This window comes from Penicillium chrysogenum, assembly GCF_028827035.1.
Source record: "Penicillium chrysogenum strain IBT 35668 chromosome Unknown utg000002l_segment0_segment0, whole genome shotgun sequence".
In the NCBI taxonomy this organism is placed as follows: Eukaryota; Fungi; Ascomycota; class Eurotiomycetes; order Eurotiales; family Aspergillaceae; genus Penicillium; species Penicillium chrysogenum.
The window spans coordinates 6414666-6440526 of record NW_026622750.1 but is presented as its reverse complement, the minus strand read 5'-3'; the positions used below and the strand labels follow the sequence as shown (position 1 = coordinate 6440526).

Genomic DNA, 25861 nt, shown 5'->3' with positions numbered 1-25861 from the left:
AAGACGTACAAGGCTCGGGCTGTACAATGTGCAGAATACGTAGGGATAACAAAGGTCTGTGGCGTATTCGACTGGGAGTAGTGCTCTTAAATACCCATCTTCGAAGCAACTTGGTCTCGGCGTGGAAAAACATATCAGCGGATCAGTTGCGTCAAGAGAATCCCAGCAACATACAACATAGGACAGCACAACAAGGGGCATCTGGAGCCAGCCATAAAAGCGGTGAAATAGTCACCGCCTACTGCTTTCCCTGACCACTTATGATTCCTCTATGCGCTTGTCATCGGGATACGTTTTTATACTGTAGATATTGCAACCCTGGAGAAGTCCATACTTTATCAATGTATTACGTCTTACATTTTTGGGGCTGGTATTAGACGACAACGTGACCCAAAAAGTAGATGGCCTATCTCTTAGTACAAAAATAGACGGGCTGGGTCGATCCGCTCGGGCGGATATTGAACCAAACTGGAGCGGCAAAGGATCGTTGATGATCGATTTGACGGAGTTGAAAGGCGGTCTGGGAAAGGCGGTATAGTGGGGTCCTCCTCAAGAGCACCCACTTCATTTGACATTATCTCCTAGCAAGCATCCCTATCCAATGAACAGTCTTTAGGCCGGCGGGCCCCCCTTTTATTATTTGTCCGTAACATCGACCCACTTGCCCATCATTCGTCGTCAATGGATGGATGCACGACTGACTGGCTTATATAGCCAATAATATTCATTTCCTGCAACAATATCCGATATGGTGTAATAGGGGATGACGGTGGAATAATCACGTTTCGGCGTGGATTTGAGTCCACAAAATCGTGGTCTTTTCATCTAGATATCGTAGCGACGTAGCCAAAAAAAAATGGGAAACGATCTCCAGCCTTGGCGCTAAGTGGGTTGGAAACAACCACTCAAGAAACATCCAAAAACACATTACCAAAATAGTCAAATTAACATTCAAGCTCAATCATAAAGCAATATCCATAGCAACATAAAAAAACACAAGAATAGTACAAGTGGAAAGGGGAAAGAAACCTGATCCGTGAACCACTCACTAAGACAGTAATCACAAGAAATTGAATAATTCTGATAGAATTACCCGAATCTCTCTAGAATAATTACTAAATAGAACTAGAACATAAGACAAGAACGCAAGATAAGAACGTAGAGACCAGGCTACACCACCAACTCTTCAACGGCTGTTCGAAAATTGCATATCCCACCCCAACTCGGCAATCTTCTGTAGCCATTCATTGTCAATGATCAAGTTGGTTTCTCGTGGTGTTTGGGGGGCTCATAGGAAAAAGAGACGAAAAGGGATGACTAGGGGACCTCCAGAAAGTTTTACTTCGTCATTTTCGTTTTCAGAGACCTCAATGTGTTGGGAATTGATAGGTTTGCCGTTAACGGTATCCCATATCCATAAGTCAATAGCGATCATTGCTCGCTGCCGACTGAGTTTGATTGCAATCACCACATTTGCATTCCCTCGCACTGGGTCAAGCCAAATTTCAACATCTTGTCGAAGTTTCTTTCGCGTTTCGGATACCGCAACTTCCAACACAACCGAGGGCTGCTTTGGACAGCCGCGAGAAGGTCGCCTTGGCCCCCAGCCCATATCTGGATGTTTTATGCGGCCATTTACATTGAGATCGACTCCTAGGTAGTCGTGTGTGGCTTCGTCAAGCCCCATTCGTGCCAGGACCTTATCGATGGCTTTGTGCACCGCGCAACTTGGGTATGTTCGAGAGTAACCATCTTGACAGTGAGTGCTTCAGTATTCGGGTCGAAAGATGTTCGGATTGAAGGAATCGGGATAGTATCCAAGCTGAGGAAATCCTGGTTGAAAGTAGTGGGATCAATGGAGAAGACGATGTATTCTGTGATCTCAGTAGTTGGCTCTTGTTCGCTCCTGCCAGATCCAGTATCGATGTCGGAAATTTCACGAGAATAGGGCATTGAATCGAGCAGACGTTCACGTTCGAGGGTACGTATTTGAGCAAATTGATCTTTGTCTTCATAGTCGTACCGTCCAACAGATGGAGGCAGACCCTCCGAATCATGATCTTGCTCATTTTGATTAATATGGGACATTTTGCACAATATCTTGATTCCCAGAGAAACGATACGGGCTGTCTTAAGATCACGTTGGTATACGGTCCCTTGTTGAGAGGTTATGCTAAGTGTCTATAGATATAGGGGCGAGCTACAAGCTAGAGTAGGACAACAAACAAGAGATACACAAGTAATGATCTTACAACCAACACCTTACTCTCTTCGAAGATAGCGAAGTTCGCCTTCGCTTAAAGGGGACTGCTTTTACCTGCCTCATTGCTGTTGCCTTGGGACTAGAGAGATACTTCATTGGCTGTCCTGTTCTTTACGGATTAACTAAGTTTACTAGATTGATAACTATAGACCTACGTAAGAGCCTTCTGATATTTAGTATTAGACAATGTACCCGGCCCACTATGTAGCTCGCATGTGGATTACTTTAAGTTGTTACTTGGCTGCTCGGTTCTTATGGTAGTCAGTAAAGACCGTGTCGTCATATTATTATCTCTCTAGGAAGAATCTACTTTAGCTATGGTGCTCCTTTAAGATTAGTAATATAAATAGCAAAGAGTCAGTCTCATAAAGTCCTAGCAAACATCCTCATCGCATGACACTCCTACAGACCACGACCCTAACAAAAACTATCAAATCAAATATATCACTTCGGACTTCAGAACACCCGCGTGTTTTGTTAGGTCGTCCGTCCAGTCTATTGTGCAGGATCCCACACGGCAAGAAACCCGATTCCTAACCTCCTGGATCACAATGAAAAATAACTGTACAATATCGTCTCTTATAAAGAATCCAATGAAAGCACATTTTACCATGCTGCCCACGTCATAGTTCTCATTTGTATTAAGCGATGCTTGGGCAATGAAATCAGTTTGAGTGTCTGGGAGCACCAGCTCCCAACACCCATCATTTTTGGAGGAAAGGCACAACTCAACGACAAATGTTGAAAAGGCTATGACGTTGTCGCTTTCTTCGGAAGAGAGCTGCTCAAGGATTCCAGAGCCGGGGATGTCTGTAAAGGGGGACCCAAAGTAACTGGAGAGTCGAGACTCATGCGTTGTGTTCACTGGCACAAATTTCAACAAAATCGTGCCAATGCTCCTTTTAACGTAATAGAAGGTGACCACCTCGTCAATAAAGAGCTCTTCACTGCAAAAGTAGATATCACCGCTCCCAGAACTGGAAACATCCCAGCCTTGCCAAGACCAGCTGGGAAAGTTGGGCGTCGAACGGCGCTCGCTGTTGAATGTTTCGAAGCATAATGACCGAGCGAAATCTTTAGTAGGGAGGTCATAGATATAGTCCTTTTGAAATGTAGGTTCCATGATCTCTTTTGAACTTCTAAAGCCAGGTGTCCAGTCCTTAGGATTTGTGACTCGGCGCTTAGCATATTCTTCAACTAGTAACGTGTATAGTTGGAACCCACAGGTAGCTCTAGTCCAAAAGCCATTGATATTAGGAATATTAACATCTTCAATGGCCATAGGATTGAAGGAGCCTGTCTCAAAAGTCGAGTCTTCGCAAAGTACTCGGTCGTCGTGGTTGCACTTGAAAAAGACCTGAGAGCTGCTAAAGATAAGACAGCAGCGAGATTGGAGGTATTCACCGAGCGTCCATAATCTCCTCATCCAACCAGAGCCATGCATTGCTTCATCGACGCTCATCTTTGAAATTGCCACAGAAATATTTCCGATATTCATCCAAGTTTGACGCTGGCCGGAGGAGCGAACACCAGGTAGACCATGTTGTGAGTCACTCCCCTCGCAAATAAGGGTCACGTAGGAATTTTTGTAAATCTCATTGATATCGTCCCTCGTACGTTCTGTTTTATTTTCTTCGGTAGACCCTTGGTGCCGACACAATGCATCTACCCACAGGTAGTGAATAGCCAATTTTCTGCAGCAAGTGACAGCATCGAGTATTGTTTGTGGAAATCTGAACCTCTGGCTATTAATCCCTCCAGAAAGCAAGTCCTTTTCTGTTTCCTGGTCCAATTGGACCTGGTGGGTGCCTGGGGGGCCCCAGCAGTAGCTTAATGCTGCATACGAGGATCCAGAGGGGGCACTTTCAATCTTCCCGGAGTCCACATTGATAACTCTGCGAGGGGCTTTTCCGATATGAGGGTCCCCATCCTTTTTGTCTGGCTGATGGTGTGTATGACAGGTGTCTATCCATCCTTTGGCCAGGTCGAAGTCGAGTTGCTCACCCATTCGTCTTCCATTAGCGAAGGAATTGACATCAGCCTGGTCACAGAGCAACGATATCTCACCTCCATGCGGTGGTGGCCAACAAAAATAGTCATAAGTCGGTCTATTTTGAAGCTGTCGTATCATGGGCAAAGAGTCCGTATGATCAAGGCTATAAGAAAAGCTTGTCATTGCACGGAGACGATAGGTACTGTGAATCTGTGAATCTTCATCTCGGTGACCTTGCGATGACCATTTGGGGGTAGAGAGTGCAGATCGACGGCTGTATCTTGTGAACAGGATACGGGAATAATATATCGTTGCATCAAATCTAGGAAGAAGTCCATCTTCCGTTTCCAGAGCGGTTCGTGTCAAGGCGCACAGGCGACACCGAGTCGAGTTCTTATGGACATCCTCGAACATTCGAGACCCTAGTCTTCCCAGCCTCGGCTTTTTGTTTTGCCTTGAGGTGTCATGCCAAATGGCTCCGTTTTCGGTCATTTCGACGCATTCTGCGCACATTTGGGAGTTCTGAAGTTCCATAATGACAAGAAATAATGTCTAATGACACGCGATTTTGACTTTGAATGATTCAAAAGATAAATCCCTTCAACCTTATGTTTGGAGCTCTGACGTTAGGAATAAGAGCAAACCAATGCTTTTGTCGAATGGAACTGATAGATAAACAAGGCTTATAGCATAAAATCATCGCCTCACTCTTTACGTGTGAGACTCGTATAGGCTACATGCACTCATAATTCTTTGATTGGTGCGTGTGCAGCGCCAAGGCAAACATCTGTGCCCTCGTAGGTAATAAGATCAGGCAGCAGATCCTCCAAGCACCCAATACAGGCAGTTCCTTCAGCTCCAGGCAATCCACGAAGACGTGAGTGGTCGGGTTTTACCCCTCCCCGTAGGCACAGCCGTGATTTTCTCGGGATGGGCGATGCTACGCAAAGAAAATTGTCTAGAAAGAGCGTAGGATGGATACACCGAAGTACGCGGAATTTCGATGAACTACCGACCGATTGACATATAAGGCGATGAATACTCTGTATGTAACTCGGTATGGTTGAAAGGAGAAAATACCTTATTTTATATGAAATGGTAAAAGATGGGCGAAATTAGTGTACACTGAACTGAAGGGATTTCACGAGCGGCGGCGGAGCTCGATGGGTTAGACAAGTGAAAAAAAAATGCTTCACTAAAAGACGGCTAAAGCAGATGAAAAGACCGAAAAGACTGAGGGGTAGGATGTCGCTGTCTTATAGGCTTATATAGCCATTAATAGGACAGGCTTTCACACTAAGTATCCGATATGGTGTAGTGGCTAACATCGCCGTCTCTCACACGGCAGCCGGGGGTTCGATTCCCCCTATCGGAGTTCTTTTTGGTGTGCATATTTTTGGTTATCTTTTTTAGCCTTGTGAAGAAAGTACCCGAGAATGTCATTGATAGTCCCTGGTGGAATTCATGAGCCTGCTGTGGCCTATTTATCACTCCACAAATGCGTTGAATCCTCAATAACAGAATCCCATGTGCATGACCAAGTTGGGATCAGTTCAATGTTGTCAATTCCCCTGTCGGAGTTTTCTTTTTACATATGTCGTTTTTTATGAATATTTATTATATTATCTCCTTGACCGTTTCAATTCAGGAGAATACATGGCGATCTGACTTTAGGATACGAGTTGGGTTTGGGTTGGAATACGGGTCGGAATGCGAGCCAGGACCTGACGTCGGGTTAGTATAGGTTAGGTAAGATATGAGTTGCCCAGATGTGAGTCGCCAGGGGCCATACTAACTAGCATATCCTACTTGTACCTACCTAGGTACCTAGTTTATCTGTCCCGGTTCCGGTGCGAACGGGTAGTCTTGCCATTAAGCCGAACACAGTTTCAATAGATCCATGGATGTTCCTCTAGTAGTATGCCAAGCCACGAGCGCATTCTGAGTCATTGGCCTGCTTTAGCCTATCACTACCTACCTAAGTAGGTAGAGCGTAATGTATGACTGAGCGTGAATCATTCCAAGGACTCTAGCGCGAGGCTGAGGGCTCGTGAAAGTGCAATCGAGATGGAAAAGGGTGTGCTGCCCATGTCAACAAGGTGATATATAAAGTCAGTCCAATTTGCAGGTTATGTAGGCAATAAAAAGCAACTCGAATATCCTGAAATATTACCTTCAATTATTAAAGATCATGGCTTCAATTAATCTGAGCGAAACAGGGGCCAATAAAGTCACTGAAAAAGAGACATCGCCATTCCCGCCAGAGTCAAGCAGCTCGCCTCAAAAGCGGGATCAACGAAGTGCTTCGCCTGATTATGACCCAAAGTCTGGTCAAAACAGACTACGCCCAGCTGGAGGTGGGTAGATGGGTTGATATATAAGCAACAATCTAACAACTTGCAGACATCATCAATCGCATTACTTGGGATTCGGCCTTCGAACGCAGCAACTATGTTATTGGATTCGTGGACAGATTTGAAGGACAATTAGAAATCACCATGGGCAGTTGGAAGAAGGAGACCACCGATGAGGAATTTATTCCACAGCATCGGGTGTTGTATATCAGACACACCAACGGGGAAATTGTTTGGGATCGAAGGAGACGTATTGACAAAATCTTTTTGAGTGGAAACTCGGCGTTTAGCGAATTGGCCTTTCTTGCCTGAAGTGGCTTTTTGTATCGCACCTTCCATTTGTTTTGTTTACTTGTCTATTTTCCCAGGAAGGTCCCTTGTCTCATTAGAACATTTCAACTTTCATCACCTCATCACCTCATCTTCAAGCTTTACATGTGCAAAAATGGACCGCAAGAAGAAACCGTCTTTGCCTCGCCTGGCAACTAACATTCCCTTACTCCAGAAACCCGCCAATTCGTCGTGCAATGCTTTGCCAAAGACACTCCCAGATGCCAACGCACCCCCGGTCATCATGCCCGAGAGGCCGGCGAGAACTTCATCAATGTTCAAGGAGGATAAACACGACCAGGAAAACATCGCCCCTGGCACACGTCCTGCGTCAGATAGCATGCCTGTCTACGTTTCTCAGAAACGTGTGGACGATTCACCGTTGACAAAGGTGAAGAAGTTGTACTACGAAGACGCATTCACGACCCGTGGATCGCACAACTCCCCAAAGGACCGTGTCACTCATGAATCTGTTGTTGTCGTTGAACTCAAGACCAACACAAAGGTTTGTTATGCTCTGGTGTCTGCACGGTAGTCCCTCCCTGCTAACCCACCAACTAGGGGAAGGATGGTACGCCCAAGTTACTGTCAGATTTCGCACACTTCCTTGCCCAGGTCTATCAGCGTCCCGAGACATCAATGCTAGTCACCATTGACCAGAACGCTGACTTGATTTTCGGAAATACCTCCGGTTCGGCGTACCTGTTGAAGATCACTGCTCTCTCAAGTTTGATAGGACCCCTGACCAACCTTCGCAACACGAGCTTAATCCAATCAACCATCCAAGAAATGTTTGGCATTGCCCCTGACAAAGGTGTGGTGATCTACAACCCAGCGAGCGAAGATAATCTTGCAACCAATGGGACGACCGCCAGGGGTGAGATCGACCGCCTCGAGCGAATCGATTCCAGTAACAGCCCCTCGATCATCAAGTCTATGTCACGGTCCATGAGTCGTCGCATGAAATCGAGCAGCGGCAACAGTGCTCCTATTTCCCTCACTGCAGTCATGAGTCCTGACGTCGTAACCCCTACTTCAACTTCTCCAGTCGCTTTTGCTTCAGGTCAGGCCTCCCACCAGAGGCCAAATCAAGCGGGCGAACAAAAGCCAATCGAGTCACCCAAGGGGGAACCAGTCCAGAAGGTCCCATCCAAGGACGAGAAATTTGAACGAGCCTTGAAAAAGAGAGAGAGCTTGAAGAGTTTTGTTAACCGTCGTTTGGGTGAACTGGGAGAGCTGACCGCAATGAAACCATTCACAGCTACAAAGGGGAAAAAGGATTAACTTCTGTTTGAGGATCGCAAAGTGCAATGGCTAGTGTACCTGATTGCATTGGAGTATCTTGTTAATGGGCTTTGAAATGTGGCTTCACTGTATCAAACCATTCATTCTTTATGATTTACCCTGCATCCTTGGCCATAGCGCATCGAGTCTTCGTCTCTAGACTGGAATCGAGTTGAACGGCCTCTTCAATGGAGCATTCATTTTCCTTTCCAGGGGTTGTATATGTCTTTTATTTTTATTTTTCAGGTTGTCAAAGATGGGTTGCCTTGCACGCTTCACGTGAGACCGTGATAGTTCAGGCGATATGGCACCTACTCTTCTTCCACCATGCTCTCATAAAACCTTTCCCCTTATCCGTCCACACTTGTCTTCACCCTTCGTAGGGAGCATGAGAAAATCCTAGTTTCTTCGTTTGCTTTCTCCGTCCACAACGAAATATTATGTCTGACACAGATGATGATCAGGTTGCAGCATTTGGCCGCACCGACAGCGACGAGTCGTTAGTTCTGATGACCTCTGCTTTGCCATCTAACGTCAACTCTGTCCAAGAGACCCCTGGGGACCTTTTCGACGCCCCCAATGGCGCTGCTCTGATCCGTGAGAGCCCCTCATTTAGCGACTCTGTATTTTACTTGGCTCCTTACTAACCTAGTCAAATTAGATGCGTGCAACTGCCAGGGCATCTGGGGCTCAGGCATTGCCCGTGCATTTCGTGATCGGGTTAGTCTATCAGCAAATCACTCACTTGATGCGCAAGGTTAAAGCTAATGATACGATGTTGTATAGTATCCCGCCGCCTACGAGATCTACCGCAACCATTGCCTTATTTATCGTGATCACTCACTCATCAACACCATCACCAGCCTACGCGATGAGGACCAGCACCCCTCTCTCACTGTCCGCCTTCCCCTCGGCACCGCACTCATTATCCCACCCCAGCAGAGTGACTTCATTCTACGGCGTAGACGCCACTGGATAGTCTGTCTCTTTACCTCGGACAAGTACGGCAGTCGTGCGGATTCGGAGGATATGATCGTCAATAGCACTTTTGCTGCCCTCCAGGACCTAAGTGGACAGCTACGAGGCCTCGCCCAGCAGTCCTCCGAGACCCGTAATGAGAGACCCCAGGGCCTCTACTCCAACCGCTTCTGTACTGGTTTGTTCAACGTTCCCTGGGAACGCATCCGTAGGTTGATCAACACAGTCGGTTTGCATATCAATGTGTACCACCCCTTTGAAGCCAGCAACCGCCGCGCTCGCCCTATTCGCATAGAACGTCCCTGTGAGGATCACCAGGACTGAGAGGATCAAATGATCAATAAGGGTCTTGGCTTTTCCACTTGGTGTGTTGAGAAGCGAGGGTTTAACGCCTCGCTCTCACTTTATTGTGTACGTAACTTTGATACACCAAAAAAAAAATAAAATAAAATAAAATAAAAAATAAATTCCCCAAAAAGAAGGTCCGAAAAGAAGAAGAAATCAAGTCTGTCGTCACTCGAGAAATAGGGCCTCTCCTCATCACCTGACAGCGCGTACTGTAGATCGCGCCCGCGTCGGGGTGGCCCGCGATTTCCCCGGTCACTACCTAGGTAGTTACCCTCACTATTCATCCGCTTGCAACTCCTGCCATATTACCCATCGCGCGCCTTCTACAGCTATCTAAAATATCAGGATGCCCGGAGAACCTCAACCAGCTCAAAAGCGCCCGCGCCTCCCCTTCAAACCTCCAAGTCGCACGACCAGTGCGGGACCGTCCAGCTCCGCGCCAAAGGCCAAAGGAAAAGCGAAACAAACAAGCACGGAAGTCTCCACGTCGACAACCGTGCCCAAAACAACAAAAAGAAAATCGACGACTCAGCCCAGATCCACAGGCCAAAGCAAATCCACAAGTATTGGAAAACGCCCCCGACCTGATTCTCCGGCAGCCAACGCCAATGCTGCCTCCGAGTCCGAATCAGAGTCCGACTCCGATGAATCGAGCCGCAGTCGGTCGCACTCGCTCTCTCAGGAGCCGGACTATATTCTTGCTGAGATTACAACTACAAACCAAGCAGAGGACGTGACATCCAGCGACCCAAAAATACCTTCAAAGCTGCTCACACGCTTACTCCACCAGCATTTCCAGAATGAGAAGACTAAGGTCGCGAAAGATGCCAATAACGTCGTTGCCAAGTATGTTGATGTCTTTGTGAGGGAAGCCATTGCCCGAGCCGCTTATGAGAGGGCCGAGTCCGGCGGGAATGCTGGGGGTAGAGGTGTCGGGGACGGGTTCCTCGAGGTAAGCCTTCTTCTACCCTCCGATCAGCCATCATTGGTATTCTAATTGATAATATAGGTGGAAGATCTTGAGAAAATGGCACCACAGCTTACGATGGATTTCTAGCCTCTACGTCTCCCCTACCAAGGGTCATGGCGTTGGGTCAAATCCATATCATGTATTAGGGCTTATTATTTATTGTTCAAGATACCACAGCGCCAGCAGAACGCACGCAACACTTTTGATTCATGTCTTCAAACGCAAGAGGCCCGCAAGAGCGAAATATCCCTCGGATTCATATACTCAGGTGGCTTTCCAACGGTATGATCCTCGACGAAAGGCGGCACTGCCCCGAAGCCATTGGCATTGTGAAACAGTGCAATGTCTCTGTTGACCCTTTTCGACAACCACGCATTGGCCACATATGCCGTGTTCTTTTTGCTGAGATCGACAACAACAACGGGGAGCTTGTTCTGCTCCGGCAGATGGCCGAGCTTGGCGTCGTAGGTTGTGTGGCAGATGTCGAAGACGAAGAATACCCTCGTTCGCCACTTCTGAGCTGCCACCAGCTTCGTTGCTGGGTGGATTTCTTGTGGAGTGTAGAGATGGCTTGCTTTGAGGAGGCGGATTGCTTTTGGTACGAGGGCTTCTGGGTTGTTCTGGGCTTTGGATATCTGGGAACTCCGGTGCGAGACGATGACTAGGACTCGGAGGGGATTTCCCTGAGACATCGTGGGCTGGATATGTGAGGACCAATCCCTTTGGAGGTTTTCCTGAATGGGCTCTTACCGATAGGCAAGACGGAATGTGTGGATTGTCTCTACGCCTTTTCAGTAATTTCTGAAGGGCACACTGCGACATACGAAGATCCCTCAGGGTCATCAAGCAGTGCTTAAATACTATTTTCTTTCCCTTACAACTAGGAGACGCATGGGAGCAAAGTCGGTGTCTTACTCGGACTAGATGATAACCTTCCAATGGCCCGACAGTCTGGTCGTTCGAATCAGAATATTTGCCAGGGGATGATCATCTGCCACATCGTACAAAACATGCTGACGGCTAAGTACAAGGGTCTTGCTTCTGGATATCAACGCTGCCGGGTACCTGGTGACTGGGATGAGAGGTCGGGATGGGATTCGTGTGTCAGTCTGACATCAAATTATGTACAACGTAGCAACCGCAGTAAGCATCGGAGACGATAAAATAAAAGTCAAAGGGAAAACAAAGAATAACTTTGGAAACGAAAAGCTGGATTGTCACCAAGAATGTTGTAGTTGATAGTCGGAAGGCGGTGGCCAGTGGATTTCCCCCGCGCGTTTTGTTTCTTCAACGCGTCAAGCCCAGCCCAAAAGACCAATCTTTTCGCGATGGATGATGCGACGACCTCCTTGCTCACCGAGCACTTCAGTTACACACCCTTGGTAAGACGATCGAGACCGATACGCATTGACTTGTTGCTGCACACGCAACCTACAACCTGCGACCTGCGACTCAGGACCCACCCCTTGCAACCAGGAATATCGCTGACGACTCGCTAGTCTCTCATAGATGACATTATCAACTCGATAAACAATCTGATCTACCAAGCGATCTCTAGCTTGGAGTCTGGACTGCTCAATACGCCGCCTGAACGGCTCGGTTTCTCCCATGACAGCAGTGGTCCCAGCATCGCGGAAACAGACGAGGATGGCAATGTGGTCTATCCCGAGGCAAAACTAGAGATTGAGAATGGACTGCATCAGCTAGAAACGCTGCTGGAAGCCAATGTTGACAAGGCCTTCGACAAATTCGAGATCTATGTGCTGCGCAACATTCTCACGGTGCCCGGGGACTTGCTCTCTTGGGTGCAGTTGAAACATTACGAGGTATGTGGAGTCATCCGCAGATTTCTCAATCTGGACTTTCTTGGTATTTGTAATAGGGGATATACTAATGCGCATTATGCTAGGGTCTTTCTTTCGGATCCTCACCAGACACCCCGACGCCAGAAACTGTACACGCGCAACGCAAGAAGTTGTTCGAGACGAAGAAACTAAACCGATCGCTAAAAGAAGAATGCGCTCGAAATGACGCGGTCATCTCACAACTACAATCTATCCTGTCGACAGTTGAAATGGCGAAGGCACACGGTGTGTCCAAGACGGCCGAAAACAACCCAGTGGATCTGTCATTCTTGACCTCTAGCCCAGCTGCACGGCAGCTTCGTGTTGGTGTTGACGCTGGGCCGAATGCTAAACCCACGCCTCTTACAACCAACACCACTTTCATTCTCTCGCAGCTGCCCGCGTTGCAGACCACACTTGAGCAGCTCCGGCCGAAATTGGCATCCCTGCCTAATGCGACGGTGCCAATGGAGTCCAAGTCCAAGAGAGATGAGAGAAAGGAATACATCGAGAGCCGGATTCGACTCCATCTCGAGCGAGCTGGTCAGCTTGCTATGGGTGACGATGGCAATCCAGTCGTCGCGGGTCGCAGAATCGACATCAGAGAGGCCCACGCCCTTGAAAGCGTGGCGAACATGCTTACGCAAGACAAGTCTGTGTAAGAGGATGTGCATGTGAAAAAAGTTTTGTTCTACGGCTTTATTATTGAATATGTACTGGTCGCCTTACTAGGACCAAGTGATGCTCCATGTTTCCTGGTTCTTTCTGAACGGGACCACGTCAATCTTGTCTGACTGGAGAATCTCCGAGATCTTCTCGCCCTTCTTCTCGATGGTGATGAATTCCTTCTGCTCCTCCGGGAGGCCATAGAAGGCCCGTCCGAACTTGCTCATGAAACCCTCAACAATTTCCGGCGTGATCTCATCCTCTTTGAGTACACCGTTATCGCAAGCCTGCTCGAAGGCATCGACCACGACCTGAGTGGTGTATGGTTGGGTGAAGACGCCGGCAGCGATCTTCTCGCCACCACGCTTGGATGCGGCCGGGTGCGGGGCGCTGTCGGAGCCGAAGAAGAACTTGGGGTTTCCTGAGGCAGCAGCGCGGAGAAGGGCATCTCGGTCGGCTGGGGTCTTAGCAACGGGTTTGCAGAAGCAGAATGGGTCACCGGCCCATGAGTCGATGATAATGGATAGGTGATGAGCAGTGATGGTACCAGAAACTGTGGGACCGCACTTCTTCACGGCCTCCACAGCCGCAGCAGTGGTACAGTGCTCTAAGATGATGCGCAGCTTGGGGAACTTGGAGTGTAGCTCAAAGAGCTTGGGAAGGAAGCGCTCTTCCGCGGACAACACCGTCACATCGCCTCCGGAGGGACTTTCTCCGTGAAGGTTGAGGATCATGTTTTGCCGCTCCATCTCCTCGAAAACAGGGTAGAACTGTGTGTAGTCGACCACGCCCGAAGAAGAGTTGGTTGTCACACCGGCCGGGTAACTCTTCACACCAACAATACCGCGCTTCTTAGCTTCAATGATGGTCTCCGGGGTCACGGTCTCGTGGAGGTAGAGCGACATAAGGAAGTTAACATTCGGCTCGAGGGCTTGAAGGCGCTTCTGGTAGTCCAGAGCACGGTCAACGGTCGTGATAGGTGGCACAAGGTTGGGCTATCGAGTGTATTAGATATAGCTCAAAACACAGGAATTGCTCCCATCACAATAAATATATCCCCTTACCATAACGAAAACGGTGTTCACACCTCCTTGTCGGATAGTGGGAGTCACCAATTCCATCATTGGACCATCGCGAAGATGGACTATCTTTCGTCAGCTTGCATCTATTAATCCCGCGGAATTGCTTAGTACCATGGAAGTCGGCCGAGGCGGGGAGCTTGACTCCCTGCAGCTTAGAGAGAGGCATGATGAATTCTAATCAAAAACCAAGCTCAATTGCAAAGGGTATATATCTGAAATGTTCAAAGAGAAAGTCGATCTTCACTTTTTGCCCCGCCATTTCTGGAAAAGTTCTGCCGATGGCGGTGGCGACCCCACAGGACTTGTCCATTCACCTTTCCGTCCATCCATGGCGGGACTCTTCTTGGATTAATACATTGAAGATTTCAGAGGTAAGATGCATGCTGATAAGAAAGTTCATCTGAAAATAGAAACACTCCAATCTGACATGCGCAATTCTCTCCGCTCGGACTACTCAATATGCCCAGTGGTACATCTGGGGTAGTGCTCGGGGAGAAACATTGATATCCAAAGACCAAGGCCTAGAACCATTCACCGGATACGAGAATGCCTTGAACAAAATGAGACGAGGGTGTGTGTTCCTGAATCGTCCTTGCCGCTGGTGGCCCCCAGGCAGAATTCTCGGCGCTTCGCCGTCTCCTATCACAGGCCACGATGGCCACCATCAAGAAAATTAGATTTCCCAAAAGACAAATGAAATCCGTTCCTCAACACACACTCGATGAAAACCACGCTCAGACTCTGATTTTGGGTCTATTCGGCGCTTGGTTGGTGCTTTCCCGATGCGTCTGCCAAGTCTGCACGCTGGCGCCCAGGCAATTATGTTGTATGCTCCGGCGATGCACAAGTTCCAGTCGCAAGGCCTCTGTTTACAATTATAGACAGTCCTGAGAATTTAACATAGCGTCCGAGGCCAATCAGCGCAGTCAGTTTCTCATCGAGGCGCTCTGCATGGCTTCATGTAGTAATACGGGCTGATTATCGTCTCCGGGATACGCACTCATTCCGTGCTTACTTCTGTGATAGCAATAGCGCTCGCTAAGCTAGTCCCTGGATCAATATCCAGTGCTGTGCTTCCGGAAATATACATATCCCAGCTGGTATCCGTTGATTATTATTTGAGACAAAGTCGTTTGAACATAGTACCTCCATTTGCTTTTTCTTTCCTTCTTTTATCATTACCCCTTGAGCGGTTCTTCGTTCTTTCGTACCAAATACTAGGAGTATCCTTGCAGGCAAGGTGCTCATTGTCAGTTACACACACTCCTCTGACCCCTCTCTATCATCTCACGAAACCCAACTCCTTCATCATGACCTCAGACTCATCGCTCGCCGAATCAGGCGGTGCTTATTCTTCAGACATGGAGGAAACGACGTTTCTAAAACGCAATCGTGTCATTCACTTTACAAGACTTGGCCTATCTTTCTTGATATTCGGCATTGCTATCGCCGTCGTCGCATGCGAAGCCCCACCCTTACGACATTATAAGAACACCTACCAGTGGGCGAGTGCCGGTCTTGCGCTGTGGCCTTTGAACTTTGACCTCCGTCCAACAACCGCCGCCGTTTCGTGCGGCTGTATAATCACCGTCTTGAACTTGGTATACATCGCTGTTGCTCTCCTCCCATCTGTGAGTTACACCCTTTCCATTGCCCTGCATGACTGCTTTTGATACCATCTATACATGTACTGACTCCCATCCAGCCGCATTCCCGCATCAAATCGCTTAACAACTACGCCTCAGCTTCAGCCATCGCAGGTTTTTTAACGGCCCTGGTCGGCATCCTGTTCATAATCTACCTACCGTCCTCGGATTACCCAGCAGGGTTCAGCAAGAATGAAACCCTCCACAGCTGGACGTGCAAGTGGAAAACTGGGACAAGTGGCACTAAGCCACCCCATCACTTTGATCGTGACTGCATCAATACTCGTGCTGGATTTTGTTTGCTGTGTGTACTTGTTGGATTGGAGATACTGATGGGACTTGTTGCTGCTGTTGGCATATGGTTCCAGCGAGATGTTGCTGGTCGTCGGGCAGAATTCCAACTCGAGAAATTGGAGATTGCGACTAAGCAGGTGTATCGTAATTGATGAGTGAATGGCGTTGGGGGATTCAGGCGCTGTTTAAGAATGGGTTTTGGTTGTTGATCTGTATGTATGGATGTATGCTTAACTCTGTGGAATGGAAGGGATGTATTCATGGTTATCTATGCTGGCATTGCTTTGTTGAGAGATTAGGGTTTATTACTTTTGCACTTTATTTCTTTTCTCTTCTTTTTTAGCACTACACGTGCAACAAGGCATAGGACAAACATCTAATCTGCGTTTCACTATCATTGATGTTGTAGATCGAACATCCCAAAAACAAGATCATTCTAAGGATTTATTAAAGTAGCTTCAATCACCATGCAGTCTCGCTTGACAGAGCCAACAGTCTCAAAACGCAGCCCCAAGTCCCAAAACCACAAGAGCCAGCCAGCTACCAGCATCATTCATAACCGCAGCTCCCTCCGATGGACTCGCTGACTTCTCATTCCCAACAACGGCTTTGGTCGGTCCGGCAGTAGTAGCCGGGCTGTCACTAGCGGCTAGGATGGCATCTAAGTCGGTTGGCTGTGCAGCATTTGACCCAGGTAGAGTCCATGAGGGTGCGACGGTGGTCTCTCCATTGGAAAATGCATTTGCCGTAGCGCACACATCCACGCTGAGTTGTCTGGCTGCTGACGAATTCGGGTCATCTTCGGAGCAGTCTACGTAACAGCTGTTCTAGTATATTAGTAATGCGGTATTGAAGGTGCAGATATTATATCGCATAATTTGAAGGCAAGTTTAGAAGAGTCAGGTAGATGGTCTACTCACTTGGCGATATTTGCAGCGCCGGAGCACTTGCAGTCCCAATCACCAGAGGTACATTTTGTGAGTCCACGCTTCATGATAGAAACACATGAGTCTACAACTCTGTTGATTGTTAGAGAGGAATATTAAATGGCAAATTATAGGTTGCTTGGAGGCTTAGGGGCGTACTTTTGGGAAACGCAGTTCGAGTCGCCGCTTGTGTTTGGGGATGTGGGTGTTCCACCTTGAGCAGCGATGAGGGTAGCTGATGTAGCAATTAGGATGAGATGAGTAGTAATGAAATGCATTTGGACCTTGGGAATGGTTATATTGAAGGATGCTCGGGGACTTGGATTGCGAAATAAATGCACCTTGGTAAGTATAGATCAGATCTTGAGATTGTAAGTTCAAGTAAATTCACTCAAGACCTTCCAAAGTCCCAGGTTATATTGGATTCTGAACGTTACATTTATCTCAAAGACAATGGAACCGTTATGCCCTCTTTCATGGCCATGTCTATTCCCGGCACATTGACGGGAGCTAAAGAAACCACCCACGTGGAAAACGTATCCACATTCTTAGCCAGGCACCATGCATTTTTCACGTCTATGCTCCAGAAAGCTATGTAGATAGAAGAAGTGATGCTCAATAAGTCGACTAGTCGGAAAATAAGGTTCCTTGTGTGTGTCGGGTTAGTACAATCCATAATCCCTGGACAGCCGGTACGGTTGAAGATAAAGACCGAACTAGTAACACTCCTAAAGCGGTACTGCGGTCCCAAGAGGCTTGCGAGTTACCATGGGAGTAGATAATGAGGTGGTTCTTCGACATCATGACTCCCTCTGATGTTGCATTCCAGGGAACGGGGTCACATTCCGCGGTCGACATATACACCCTGCTAGCCAATGGGCAGGAACAGAGCCGCATCGGGAATCTTCAAATCTCCACAATAATTTTCTCGTTTTGCATGGGATTGACTGCGCTAGAGGTATTAGACTTGGTCTTGGTCTCGGTCTCCGTTTCCAGATTTCAAAATCAATTATTGCCTTTACCACGGGGCTTTAGCGCCCCCCGGACCCGAACGCCGAAAGGGGGATTTATAAGATAGAGACTTTAGAGACAGAGGCTTATAACCCAATAGAGATACTACTCCAGGGCTGTAGAATATAGGATACTCTAGAAAATGTGATAGATACGCAGGCCAGCACTGAGGTCAAGAAAGATAGTCATCCACCTAGGCAGCCCTGCTTGAAGACATCCATGGATGTAATTCGTCTTGGGGAAAGAACAAACGCTACCTAGCTCCTTCCTCGTAAACCACATGCACATACTCTGTCGGGCTCTCGGAATTTCTTTCTTCCTTTTCCTTTCTCCGGACTTTCTTTCTTCCTTTCTTCCGTCCTGCAACAATGTCTGAGCACACCGTCCACGTGAACGCAAACACCGCCCACGGTACTGCCGCCAGTACTGCCGTCGCCGCTCCGGTGGAAGCTTGGCGTTTTGTACCTCATGTAAGTCTACGGAGGGCCCCAGGGGCACGGTTAGATTGTTTACGGGGCCGATGAAACTTGAAGCGAGCTGGTCCAAACTTCACCTCCCATGACTCTTTGAGCCAGATAACCTTGCAGGCGATTAACCAGCAGGTTGATGTACCTCACAAAAATCGCTACCCTCGACTTCCCCTCAATACACACTATGTTCCACCGTTCCACCGCAATAATGATATTGACCCCGAACTCCTTCCTTTTCATCCAGACCTAGGTTCTATACTAATATCACTTACAGCATGAAGGTATCCCACCATCTGCTGCCACAGATGCCCGTGTTGCGGAGATAGTTGCTCGAGCAGTACAGGCGCAATCCTCTGTAAGCCCCCCCCACAATTTCCACGGATCCCCAACCATTTCTTTGGGATGGCACCATGATAACTGACTTTCGTGGCCTAACAGCAAGACCTCAATGCACGTGGTAACATGGCCCTTGGTAGTCGCGACCATGGCCAAGGCCGTGGTAATGGGCAGGGTGGACTTCTTGATAGTACTCGCCGTGCTGAGCGTATTCGCCGTCGTGGCGGCAGCGGTTATTATGCTGCTCGTGAGGCCCACCGTACTCGCCGTCGTCGTGGCAGCGGATATTACCCGGCTCGTGAGGCCGAGCGTGCTCGCCGTCGTCGTGGCAGCGGATATTACCCGGCTCGCGAGGCCGAGCGTACTCGCCGTCGTGGCAGCAGCGGTTATTATGCTGCCCGTGAGGCCGAGCGTACTCGCCGTCGTCGTGGCAGTGCCTATCAACCTGCCCGTGGTCGAGATGGCCGCGGTTTTGTCAACGGTGTTCCCGGTCACCAAGCCCCCCCGCGCGCCCGCCGCCCATCATGGACCGCAGTGGTGGACACAACCTCAGGCTGGTCTGGGCGAAATGTCTCGTAAGTTGCTCTTCTCACTCTTCTCATTCCTTATCCTCCAGTGCATTATCGGGTCCCCTTGACCTGATTTCCTGGTGACGCCTTGATCAATCATGACACTGGAATTATACTAACCGTCATATGTGCTATAGGTGTCGACCGCCCGTAAAGGCATGCGATTTCTGCAACGCGCCCATTTGGGACTGAACTTTGATGACTCGGTGGAGATGCTTCAGGCTTTGACTTGAGAGGAACAGCCCATCATGCGGTCTGTTCCTTGCGCTGTTGCCATCCGTTTTGAAGGCTTTGTTTCTTCTCTATGCTTCTATCAAGACAGGAAATAGTTAGCTCGTTTGCTCATTGTGGAGCATTCGATAATTTACCATTCTTCTCTCGACTCCCCTTCCGATAAATCCTCATAACTCTCCTTCCAGTATGACAAAGGTGCCATCAATGCCATCAATCGCCTCCAATTGATGTTGGGAAATGCTATCGTTGCTTCCCGCGTTGTCGATCCCATCCTTGTTTTCATGCTGTCTGTGACGTGTCTGGCCCTCATGGGAGTAGTCACCCTGGGACTTGATCGTCTCAACAAGAATCATGACCCGAACGACGTCCAGGACTGTATGCATTCAAGGTTTCGACATTCGGGCTGCCAATACTGTAGAAGGGGTTATGATTTTTCTGACCACTGTAGATTTTGCTTTTAGAGACAAGTGAGCTCATAACATCGACGAGGGTGTTAAAGCTAGAACCAAGGTGTGAATGGAGATGACGTGAATCACAGCGACACCGCCTTGGGCAGAAATTCATCCTTCTTCATCGTCGCATCTCGCCCTTCTGGACCTCCTCTCGACAAACCCTGAGCAGGAAAGAAAAACGATGACAATGACAGACCCTACCCTGGCAGAGAATCTGGACCTTGATGAGGAGGCCTATAACTCCGCCGAGGATGAAGATTTCCAGCTAGACGCGGCACCGGACGAGTCCGACTTATCTTCCGACGCCGACGAAGCCGCTGAACCCGCAAAGAAGAAGCGCAAGACAGACACCCAATCTCAGATTCCCAAAGATGCAGAACTTGACTCTGGGGATGAAGCTACAATTAGAAGAGCGAGGGAGAAGAAACAAAAGAAGACCGCGAAGAAGCCCAAGGGGCAACGCGCGCGCGACAGCGACGAAGACGATGTGGACATTGACATGGAGGATGATGAAGGAGGCACCGGAGGATTCGTGCGAACACGCGCAATGAAACAGCAAATGTGAGTTCTTTATTATGATCTTGCTACTTGACTTATTACCGGGTTCTAATACGCGTTTCCCGTGCAGACAGGAAGAACAGCGCAAACCGCTGGCCAGGATCGACGGCGCGACCGTGGACGTGGATGCCCTATGGGAGCAGATGAACGCACCACAAGCCTATACCAGCTTGCAGCCACCCCAGACCCAGCAGATGCCCGAATCCGTCCCCGAAGCTGAACCAACGGGCGAAACGAAGACACAGGACCTGGGTGCCAAAGACGCAGAACATAAAATAGGCCACGCCGTGCATGCCGACCAAATGATCAAGATCAAGCGCACCTACAAGTTTGCTGGAGAATGGATCACCGAGGAGAAGGTTGTGCCGAAACACTCGGCAGAGGCTAAAGCGTTTCTGTCGAGTGGAGAGAATGTCGAATACACCGATGAGGATGCAGCCGCGAACGCCACTCGCAACCTGCGGCGACCGCTTCGCAAGATATCGCGATTCGACCCCAACCCGACCGGCACGATCAAGAAAAGCTGGGAGAAACAACTCGTTACCGACAACAAGGACCCGCGCGGACCCAAAATCAACACCGTGGAGAAGTCAAGACTCGACTGGGCCTCGTACGTCGACTCGGCGGGTATCAAAGACGAGCTGCGCACGCATAGCAAAGCTAAAGAGGGTTATATCGGTCGCATGGATTTCTTGGGTCGTATGGAAGAAAAGAGGGAAGAGGAACGCCGAGCTGCGCGGCTCAAGGGCATATGAAGACAGACCTCGTGCGCTCTCTGTTCAGACTCATTAGAGTGTGAGACACTCTTCCTCCTACCGCATGCTGCGACAAGCATATGGCTTCGCATGGAGTCGTGTCATCGCGGGACTTTTACAGGCCTTAGGCCAACGGCGGGTAGCTCTACTTTGAGTAACTGCTCACTCGACTGTGATTAAGGATGATCTCTCAACCTCCAAGCTCCATCCGTCTCGCTGATTCCGACCATTACGGTGCGCTCTATGCCCACTGGTGGACAGGATACTTTTATGAGAATGGCTGACATCCTTGCTCAAAATTTTGAGCTTAAACACGACAATGTGGGACAACCTGGTCAACGGCGTATAACTACCAGTATGCCGTTATACGCAGTGAAACGTTGTCGTCGATCAAAACGATCATCATGAGATTAACGAGAATTCGAATGTGTTCTATCAACATGTACTATAGCAATAACCCGGAGATACCAATTCAGCGACACTTTCAGTGTGCAAATCGGCAGAACAATCATTACCAAGATCCATACATATCAAGCCCCGTTCCCAGTCTACTTGGGCAAATACTTGATGCCAGTCTTGGGGCACCCAGAATCAGTAACTAAAAGGACCGAGATGTCAGTAAAGCAACCGAAAAGAGAATTGTAAAAACTTACGGGTCTCAACAGCCTTGTATGTTCCATCAACAACATTGCCCTTAACATTATAGAAATACCAGGCCTCGTTCAACTCGCCACTAGAGCAGCCAAGGTAAACCGACGCACCATGCATGTCGGTAAGAGCCTCCTGGATCTCGCTGAGAGAGTAAGTCTTGGAAGTACTCGGAGTAATGCCAGCAGCATCGAGAGCCTGGGACGGTCAGAAATAGCACATATCATGAAGCGCAAAGGAAACCATACCTTGTAGGTATCCAGAGTCTTGAACAACTCAACCGTCTTCTGGAAGTAATCGCCCACTTCCTCCTGCGCCTTGTAGTCGGAATAGCAGCTTGGCTCGATCGTGTTGATGCAAGTACCGTGCTTGTTCCACTCGTGCGACCAGAAGTCCTCGTTGTCTCCATTCATGTCAACCCAGTACTCGTCCATGTAGTCGACCAGGTCGCCGAGGTTCTGGTCCTGCAGGATCGCTGTGATGTTGGAGTAAGCGCGCTTGGAGTCGCAGCTCGCCTCGTACGTGCCGTCGCAGTTGTCGGGCCTGGATGGGAGGGAGAGTGTGTTAGTTTATGATTTTGGGTATTTATAAGGGGTTAGATCAGGTTGGGATGGTACGTACCACAGTCCGTGGATGGTCCATGAGTCCTTGGGACCGGTTGATGGGTCTGTATCCCAGAATTGAGTCAGAAGGAGGGCACCGCCTGGGGAGTTGAAGCAGCAGGTTGGCTCTGCGGAGGAGCTGGAGCAGCTGAAGGGGGTGCTGCTTTCGCAGGTTTCGAGGCTGGCGGTTGAGCCTGTGATTAGGCCCATGGCTGCTAGAGCGAGCATGCCCTTTGAGGATTGGGATTGGAACATCTTTCTTTTTTTTTTTCGAGATTCAATTGAGATCGAAACTGTCGAGCTGAGTGAAGAAATGTAGGAGGGTCATCGCACGGTTTTATGCTGTAGACCCGGGGCCATACTCGGCATAAACATCAGGAACATAACAAATGCAGCACATGCACCGATAACAAGACGCTGATTTGTTCTCGGATGTCGCCGCTAGACCTATTGTCTCAAAGAAGGAATAATATAAAGCACAAGAAGAGCTCGTCCAACCAAGTAGGCGACGATCATTGAGCGGGGCATGCCGAGAGGTGGATTTCTCTCCATTTTCTCCAATGACGAGACCGAAATGCACAACGCACTCTAGCGCCAAATCAGAGTCCGACGGTTTTCGTCTGAGGAAGAGCGACGAAACGCCTTCTGAGGTTGCATCGACGGGGCCACGCCCTTCGGATCTCCGACTGTTGGTGCAAGTCAATTCAAGTCGATTCAACCCCGTGAGATTAAACCCGCTGATCGCCCGACACTGACGAACCAGAGCGCCTAGTCCTGGATCTGGCTGTTTTATCTGAAAGCCGATTTTGCCTCGCTTAAGAGATGGCTGCTGTGCGCACCTCTATGGATGGGATTACTGCTGGGTGAATTATACGAGGTTTCCCGTCTGCGCCATGTCTGCAGGCCGACAGTACGTTCCCCACACGAAGGAACCCGTGTTGGATTGCTTGGATGTAATGGAATTCACCGAAGGAAATATTAGAAAACTACAATAACAAAGGCTCCTGTTCCTCATCATTGGCTCGCGGAGATGGTCCAAGTCGAATATGCCAAACGGCGGTGACGGCAACAACGAAAAAGAGAGAGGCTTGGAAGAACGGCAGTCCCATCCAGGCAGTTCCAAGATGCATGCCCAATCGGAAGAGATTGGCAAATAATGGACCGGAAAGGAGCGTCCCTACGCCTTGTGCAATGGCAATTGCCGAATACAAGGTGCCAGCATGGTCGGGTTGTACAAGTGAAGTCGCCATACTGCGTGTGGTGATCATAAATGCCGAGCCGATTGACGAGATAACCTGACCACCGATCAATATAGCGGGCGTTGGTGCTATGGATATAATAGCAAACCCAATGACTGAAAGCACGCCGCTACCTTTGCTTAGGAAATGGTCGCTATGTTTTCCATGGATGTTCAGATGCTTCGCGGCTAAAAACCCTAGGATTGGCATGATGACCAAGTACGTCACGAGACCAAAAATCCCGCGCAAGGAGATCAAGAGACTAGCCTATTCAATGGTTAGCTTTTGATTCGATTGAGACCACAGGCACATACGCGGCTAATACTCCAGTTAAACTTCTTTGACACATATTGCAGAAGCAGGTTTGTGCATTGTCGACTCATCACCGTGACAAACATGACAAAGACCATTAGACAGATATTCGAATCAGCCCAAATGAAGCGTGTCGACTGTGCGAACTCGCGAATCTGACGGGAGAGCTCCTGCAGCACTGCCTGCTTCTTCGGAGGCTGGGACTGCTCGCTTCCGCTGTCCTGTTCTGGGGTTTCGAGGCTGACTTGCTTTCCTTTTGCATTTCTGAGAGTCTCTGGTAGGAAGAAGGATGGAATACTTCCCACGATGATGATGCATATTGATAGGATAAAGGGGAACATTGGACCGAAGGTCATCAGATAAGCACTAAGTGGAGTGGCCAGAATCTCTGCGATCTGGACGCAAGATTGTAAACGGAACAGTGCGGTTGCTCTGTATATATGTTAGATTTGATCATGACTGATTGAGTCATAATAGTACCTTTCATCTTCGGAGAATACATCCGCCACTATGACTAGGGCAATGGCCGTGAGAACTTGGTCGCCGCCGCCGATAATTTTGAACGCAGCTGATAACCAGACCATCCGGAGGGGAATGACACTTGACCACAGGCCTGAGATAAAGGGTTCAGTACCATCTCGAACAAAGACTTCAACCAACTTACAAACTATCCTAACCCAGATCTCCCCGAGGAGAATGCCCAACACGCTAAGATACAAGAGAGGCTTCCGCCCCCAGCGATCCGAGAGGATACCATATGGCAACGAGAGTATAAGGCCTGCATTTCCAAAGCATCAGCATCCTAACTTCAGAGTATCGTAGAAGACACATACCAGGCACCACATCGAATGTATTTTGATACCCAATCACCAGCGCTAATTCCCCCTGTACTGCCTCTGATTTACATGGATTTGGCTCTGATGGAATCAGAGTGTCATTTCCCGCCCCATGAAGAGTAGCCTGGTAGTTTCGACAGATTATATCCTCATACACGGCCATTTGCGGCGCGGTGGACATGAAGAATCCGAAATCAGCCGAGAGCAAGAATATAGCACACACGATGGAGACCAGTAGTTTCTTTGGATGCTGGGCCGGTTTGGTTGCTGAGCACAATAATGGCTCTGTCTCGCCTGTCATTGTACCGGTCATTGAATAGTATTAAAAAAAGGTGTAGAGTGTAGACCCTTAAAAGGTCAAGAAAGGGCGTAGGCATCAAGAATGTCAAGAAGGGAGATTATTTTGACGCCATCTCCTTAAATCCGGGGCTCTGCTTATGCGTTGTCGGAGTCCAATGAAAGACGACCGTTAGATAACTGGTTGGCGTTGGCCCCTTTGACGGGGGAATCACACTTCTCCTTTTTTTCCTTTTTCCTTTTTTCTTTCTTTGTCTTGGATATTTGGGTTTTTGACATTCATCTTCATATTAACTTCGCATTGTTCTAAATGCAAGCCAAAAGCCCATTCATTCATGGAATTTCGACATTTCCCTCCAAGGACGCGTTATCTTCAAAGTCGGAACTCGGAGTTCGGGCCTCGATCTGACATGTCTCAAAAGTCCGGAAGATAAGCTCCCCGTCGTGAGTGACGTCGCTTAAATCAAAAAGCCAGTGATTTGGCGTTAAAGCAGACAGCGTGTCACTGCCCCTGTTTTCATATAAGCGACAACGCTCTAGGGATTCAGGGCTCCGTGAAACCACC

At 48.7% G+C, this 25861-nt stretch overlaps 16 protein-coding genes across 16 annotated transcripts; 8 read left to right on the top strand and 8 right to left on the bottom strand.

Moving 5' to 3' along the window:
- Positions 1–1653: 1653 nt before the first annotated feature.
- Positions 1654–2088, bottom strand: N7489_005665 (uncharacterized protein; the record flags this gene model as incomplete). The annotated part of the gene is made up of 1 exon (XM_056711417.1): positions 1654–2088. One exon carries the CDS (start codon positions 2086–2088, stop codon positions 1654–1656), a length of 435 nt encoding a protein of 144 aa, XP_056569838.1.
- Positions 2089–2693: 605 nt separating this feature from the next.
- N7489_005664 (uncharacterized protein) lies at positions 2694–4271 on the bottom strand (the record flags this gene model as incomplete). The annotated part of the gene is made up of 1 exon (XM_056711416.1): positions 2694–4271. One exon carries the CDS (start codon positions 4269–4271, stop codon positions 2694–2696), a length of 1578 nt encoding a protein of 525 aa, XP_056569837.1.
- A 2176-nt stretch (positions 4272–6447) lies between these two features.
- On the top strand, positions 6448–6922 carry N7489_005663 (DUF504 domain-containing protein; the record flags this gene model as incomplete). The annotated part of the gene is made up of 2 exons (XM_056711415.1): positions 6448–6613; positions 6660–6922. The coding sequence occupies 2 exons, from the start codon at positions 6448–6450 to the stop codon at positions 6920–6922; spliced, it is 429 nt and encodes a 142-aa protein (XP_056569836.1).
- A 133-nt stretch (positions 6923–7055) lies between these two features.
- Positions 7056–8224, top strand: N7489_005662 (MIF domain protein; the record flags this gene model as incomplete). Its single annotated transcript, XM_056711414.1, has 2 exons — positions 7056–7445; positions 7502–8224. The coding sequence occupies 2 exons, from the start codon at positions 7056–7058 to the stop codon at positions 8222–8224; spliced, it is 1113 nt and encodes a 370-aa protein (XP_056569835.1).
- A 440-nt stretch (positions 8225–8664) lies between these two features.
- Positions 8665–9526, top strand: N7489_005661 (uncharacterized protein; the record flags this gene model as incomplete). The annotated part of the gene is made up of 3 exons (XM_056711413.1): positions 8665–8821; positions 8886–8944; positions 9011–9526. 3 exons carry the CDS (start codon positions 8665–8667, stop codon positions 9524–9526), a joined length of 732 nt encoding a protein of 243 aa, XP_056569834.1.
- Positions 9527–9896: 370 nt separating this feature from the next.
- N7489_005660 (CENP-X/MHF2 family protein) lies at positions 9897–10607 on the top strand (the record flags this gene model as incomplete). Its single annotated transcript, XM_056711412.1, has 2 exons — positions 9897–10502; positions 10560–10607. 2 exons carry the CDS (start codon positions 9897–9899, stop codon positions 10605–10607), a joined length of 654 nt encoding a protein of 217 aa, XP_056569833.1.
- A 128-nt stretch (positions 10608–10735) lies between these two features.
- On the bottom strand, positions 10736–11212 carry N7489_005659 (uncharacterized protein; the record flags this gene model as incomplete). Its single annotated transcript, XM_056711411.1, has 1 exon — positions 10736–11212. One exon carries the CDS (start codon positions 11210–11212, stop codon positions 10736–10738), a length of 477 nt encoding a protein of 158 aa, XP_056569832.1.
- A 636-nt stretch (positions 11213–11848) lies between these two features.
- Positions 11849–13026, top strand: N7489_005658 (MIND complex subunit MTW1; the record flags this gene model as incomplete). Its single annotated transcript, XM_056711410.1, has 3 exons — positions 11849–11902; positions 12020–12346; positions 12430–13026. 3 exons carry the CDS (start codon positions 11849–11851, stop codon positions 13024–13026), a joined length of 978 nt encoding a protein of 325 aa, XP_056569831.1.
- Positions 13027–13092: 66 nt separating this feature from the next.
- On the bottom strand, positions 13093–14278 carry N7489_005657 (dihydroorotase; the record flags this gene model as incomplete). The annotated part of the gene is made up of 3 exons (XM_056711409.1): positions 13093–14025; positions 14095–14174; positions 14224–14278. 3 exons carry the CDS (start codon positions 14276–14278, stop codon positions 13093–13095), a joined length of 1068 nt encoding a protein of 355 aa, XP_056569830.1.
- A 1144-nt stretch (positions 14279–15422) lies between these two features.
- Positions 15423–16204, top strand: N7489_005656 (uncharacterized protein; the record flags this gene model as incomplete). The annotated part of the gene is made up of 2 exons (XM_056711408.1): positions 15423–15743; positions 15818–16204. The coding sequence occupies 2 exons, from the start codon at positions 15423–15425 to the stop codon at positions 16202–16204; spliced, it is 708 nt and encodes a 235-aa protein (XP_056569829.1).
- Positions 16205–16549: 345 nt separating this feature from the next.
- Positions 16550–17256, bottom strand: N7489_005655 (uncharacterized protein; the record flags this gene model as incomplete). Its single annotated transcript, XM_056711407.1, has 3 exons — positions 16550–16874; positions 16973–17071; positions 17138–17256. The coding sequence occupies 3 exons, from the start codon at positions 17254–17256 to the stop codon at positions 16550–16552; spliced, it is 543 nt and encodes a 180-aa protein (XP_056569828.1).
- A 1101-nt stretch (positions 17257–18357) lies between these two features.
- N7489_005654 (uncharacterized protein) lies at positions 18358–19374 on the top strand (the record flags this gene model as incomplete). Its single annotated transcript, XM_056711406.1, has 3 exons — positions 18358–18459; positions 18734–18814; positions 18898–19374. The coding sequence occupies 3 exons, from the start codon at positions 18358–18360 to the stop codon at positions 19372–19374; spliced, it is 660 nt and encodes a 219-aa protein (XP_056569827.1).
- Positions 19375–19765: 391 nt separating this feature from the next.
- On the bottom strand, positions 19766–19981 carry N7489_005653 (uncharacterized protein; the record flags this gene model as incomplete). Its single annotated transcript, XM_056711405.1, has 1 exon — positions 19766–19981. The coding sequence occupies one exon, from the start codon at positions 19979–19981 to the stop codon at positions 19766–19768; it is 216 nt and encodes a 71-aa protein (XP_056569826.1).
- Positions 19982–20237: 256 nt separating this feature from the next.
- Positions 20238–21363, top strand: swc5 (putative Swr1p complex component (Swc5); the record flags this gene model as incomplete). Its single annotated transcript, XM_056711404.1, has 2 exons — positions 20238–20611; positions 20679–21363. The coding sequence occupies 2 exons, from the start codon at positions 20238–20240 to the stop codon at positions 21361–21363; spliced, it is 1059 nt and encodes a 352-aa protein (XP_056569825.1).
- A 548-nt stretch (positions 21364–21911) lies between these two features.
- On the bottom strand, positions 21912–22868 carry N7489_005651 (T2 family ribonuclease; the record flags this gene model as incomplete). The annotated part of the gene is made up of 4 exons (XM_056711403.1): positions 21912–21961; positions 22017–22209; positions 22260–22554; positions 22633–22868. 4 exons carry the CDS (start codon positions 22866–22868, stop codon positions 21912–21914), a joined length of 774 nt encoding a protein of 257 aa, XP_056569824.1.
- Positions 22869–23599: 731 nt separating this feature from the next.
- On the bottom strand, positions 23600–25300 carry N7489_005650 (uncharacterized protein; the record flags this gene model as incomplete). Its single annotated transcript, XM_056711402.1, has 5 exons — positions 23600–24118; positions 24166–24595; positions 24644–24776; positions 24828–24941; positions 24997–25300. The coding sequence occupies 5 exons, from the start codon at positions 25298–25300 to the stop codon at positions 23600–23602; spliced, it is 1500 nt and encodes a 499-aa protein (XP_056569823.1).
- Between the last annotated feature and the right edge of the window lie 561 nt (positions 25301–25861).